Source organism: Sinocyclocheilus anshuiensis, unplaced genomic scaffold (genome assembly GCF_001515605.1).
Source record: "Sinocyclocheilus anshuiensis isolate Anshui unplaced genomic scaffold, SAMN03320099.WGS_v1.1 scaffold415, whole genome shotgun sequence".
Classification (NCBI taxonomy): domain Eukaryota; kingdom Metazoa; phylum Chordata; class Actinopteri; order Cypriniformes; family Cyprinidae; genus Sinocyclocheilus; species Sinocyclocheilus anshuiensis.
In genome coordinates, this window is record NW_015552655.1 from 2,469,634 (window position 1) to 2,472,912 (window position 3,279).

The 3,279-nt window shown below is 37.9% G+C and overlaps 1 protein-coding gene and 1 long non-coding RNA gene across 2 annotated transcripts in view; both read left to right on the forward strand.

Moving 5' to 3' along the window:
* ube2v2 (ubiquitin-conjugating enzyme E2 variant 2) overlaps positions 1 to 2,025 on the forward strand; it is a 10,111-nt gene extending 8,086 nt beyond the window's left edge. The window contains exon 4 of the mRNA XM_016458832.1: positions 1,152 to 2,025. Within this exon, the coding sequence (XP_016314318.1) occupies positions 1,152 to 1,298 (147 nt within the window). The 3' untranslated portion in view covers positions 1,299 to 2,025. The remainder of the gene's footprint in view (positions 1 to 1,151) is intronic.
* The window catches only part of LOC107667216 (uncharacterized), a 22,249-nt gene extending 19,325 nt beyond the window's left edge, over positions 1 to 2,924 (forward strand). Inside the window, exon 3 of the long non-coding RNA XR_001631767.1 lies at positions 2,237 to 2,924. This is a non-coding gene — a long non-coding RNA (uncharacterized LOC107667216). The remainder of the gene's footprint in view (positions 1 to 2,236) is intronic.
* The last annotated feature ends 355 nt before the right edge of the window (positions 2,925 to 3,279 follow it).

Here is a 3,279-nt window from a genome sequence, read left to right on the forward strand (position 1 = left end):
AAAACGTAATAATCACTTTAATCTAGCTTGCTCTCACTGTTGTAAACGAAGCAGTTCCGGGGGAATGACGTATGAGTTTGACTTTGCGCATGCGCCGCTCAGAAGTGACGCACGTGGAAACGCAGCGGAAAGATCAAAACAAAACAACGGTCACTAATTAGAAGTACAAAACGAGGATTTGTAAAGAAGAATGTCAGAGGATTTCGATATAAGCCAAGAGGAGACTGGTTTTCCTTTGCTAAAGTAAGGAAACTTTGCTTCCTTTGATCCTGTAAGCAAACGTTGGTTTTCACGAGACTCACCAGCGCATGTGCAACGCCGACCTCATACGTCATCCGCCCGGAACTGCTTCTGTGTACAACTGTTGGCGCAAGCTACATTAAAGTGATTATTATGTTTTGAATATGGATATTTTTCTTACAAAAACGCATCGATTCGCTACAGAAGGCCTTTGTTCACCCCCCGGAGCCGTGTGAGACACTTTTTTTTTATGGATGGGTGATTTTTATTTAACTACTTTTGGACTGAAGCATGCAACACCCACTGAGTGCCAATGAAACAGCTTGAAAGATCAAAGACAATTTTTAATATAACTCCCGACTGGATTCGTCTGAAAGAAGAAAGTCATATACACCTAGGATGCCTCTGAGGTGAGTAAAACGCAGCCTAATTTTCGTTTTTGGGTGAACTAACCCTTTAACCAAGCTAGTCTGAAAACAGAAATGTGAAACTGGTATTTTTTAGCTGGGGTGGGACTGTTTTTTTAGCCAAATGAACTTTTGATTATGTGATTACACATTTTCAACATACAGCACGAGGGTTAAAACTATGTATTTTAATGTCTGTATACACAGTCTGTATACAGTCTGTACAATCTGTATATTTTTGAGTTACTATAACCACCATTTATTTCCCTTTGATTTTAATAACTGAGGAATGAATTGAAATTCTGTCACAAATGCTGTTGACAGAGTTTAGCTTGTGTAAACGCCAAAACATTTCTTGAATAAATCCTGCGTATTCTTTATTTAATTTAGTGCAGCTCAGATGGACTCTTGCAGTATTTAATGACATGTGCGGCTGTAACTGAAATCATGTAACTAATTTCTGCATATCCCCTCCCTTTCTTTCTGTTTCTTCTTTTGTTTCAGGTGGATGCACGTAGCATACCAATTCTAGCAAAATGGCAAAACTCATATAGCATTAAAGTCGTTCTTCAAGAGCTAAGGCGTCTTATGATGTCCAAAGAGAATATGAAGCTTCCTCAACCACCGGAAGGACAGACATACAGCAATTAATTGTAAATGATTGTTATGACCCTCTGTCTTAAACCTTACTCTCTTAGAAATGTCTTGTAAATCATCAGAAAAAGAAAAACCAAACAAATATTGCTCACTCCACACTCAAACAGTCTCCTCTGCGGGAGCACGATTGGACATTTCTAATAGTTTAGCTTGAGAAACAAAGGAAGGAAAACACCTATATTGTGTGGCACCATGTTCAATTCTGTTTTAAAGTTACGAGTGCACAAATCTCTCTCTTCCAGTAACATTTGCATTGACCACGAGCTTTATGATGATGAACTGAATCCAGTCAGCATAGACGCAGAAAGAAGGCGTGCTAGGTGAGGTTTATACAGATCTGTTCATTTTAAGTTAAAGTAACGGGACACCAAAACTAAAAAAGGATGCATATACAACGGCATGCTTATTAAAAAAAAGAGAAAAAAGAAAAAAGAAATGTAAAAAGCAGCTGAGTAAATTGTAAGTTAACTGAACTTTTTTTTTGTGTGTATCTGAACTCCTCACTGACAATAACGTTAAGGGTCCTAAAAGTGTGCCTGTAGTCTACTAGTAGTATCGCAAAAGGGGTGGGAGCGGTTCTGAACTTTCTCTTCTGTTTCGTTTTTATTTTTAATGTCTGTATTTGACACGATCGCAGTGTGTTTCAGCGCGTTGTAAACGGATGCTCTGTTCTGTTCTGAAATCAAACCGTGCGCAAGGATCTGTCAGGGGTGCATTAAAATATGACTCGCCAACCTGCTGTCAGACTCTGTATACGAGTCCATCACACGCCGCAGAAATACGCTGAGATGTTACTGTACGAATAAAACAGCAAACCCTTGCCATTCAGGGACAGGATTCAGAGAGCGTCCGACTCGCTGTTTTGCATCGTTTGAATGACACAGCCTTATTTTTACAGTGATAGATTAATTTTTTTACATCAATCCTACCAGTAAAAGCTCACATTGATCTCATATCACTGCGATGTAACTGAACATAAGTGTGTGTTGTGATCCGTAACATTTAAATAGCTCATTACATAAGTTTATCTGATGCGTTTGAACATTTTCCACACTGTTGTACTGTGAAAATCGCTTGAAAGTGAGTTTGAGGTAGGGTGTTTTCAGTAGGAATCACCGATTGTGTCAATGGTAAGGATTTGCTGTACACTTGCTCTTGCTTAACCACAGTGCTTTATGCGACGGCATGCTGTTATGTAGCTTTCATTACGCCACCGACTAGTACTTCAGTAATTATAACATTAGAACCACTGTTATTATCCTTAGGTACTCTAACGAAGTTAATCATTGAATTAAATTGTAATTCCAGTGAATGGTGGGGGTTTGTTGTGCTGTTCTTCATTTATGCTTCGGTTGGCTTTGACCTTTTTATTGAAGTCTTCATTAGCGAAAACTAATAGGCAGTTATTGTGCAAATTAATATATGTAGTGGCAGTTTTCTCACGGTCTTGACATTTTCAGAGCCACAGATGAATCACCCTGTAATGCATCTAAGAAACTTTTTTTTTTCTCCTCCCTGTTCATTTTTTTTCTTTCTTTTTTTAAAGACATAATCAAGTTAAGTTGAAGTTGTGACACCGGGGCTATGTTCAGAATAATAAAACAAACATTGTGGAACACACTTGGTTCTTACTCTGGTTATTTTTTACAGGGCTGCTTGGAGTATTTATGGAATTAATATTAAAAAAAGGAGAGTCAACTACACCAGATTTAGCTTGTTGCAGCAGTGCCCTCAGAAGTATGCCTTTATACCTTATCTAACCATATTAGTATGTACTTTTAAGGCACTAATATTGAATATTAGTATAAAGTACTTTATCTAATTGTATATTAGTACTGTATATTAGATGAAGTACACAGGTGTATCTTTCAGGGTAACACAGCAGGGACAAGTTGTTGGTGGATTTTTTGCACATCTCTTGCAGTGTTTTTGTGTGTGTGTGGTTTTTAGTTGGCTAGTTAAATGTACATCTAAC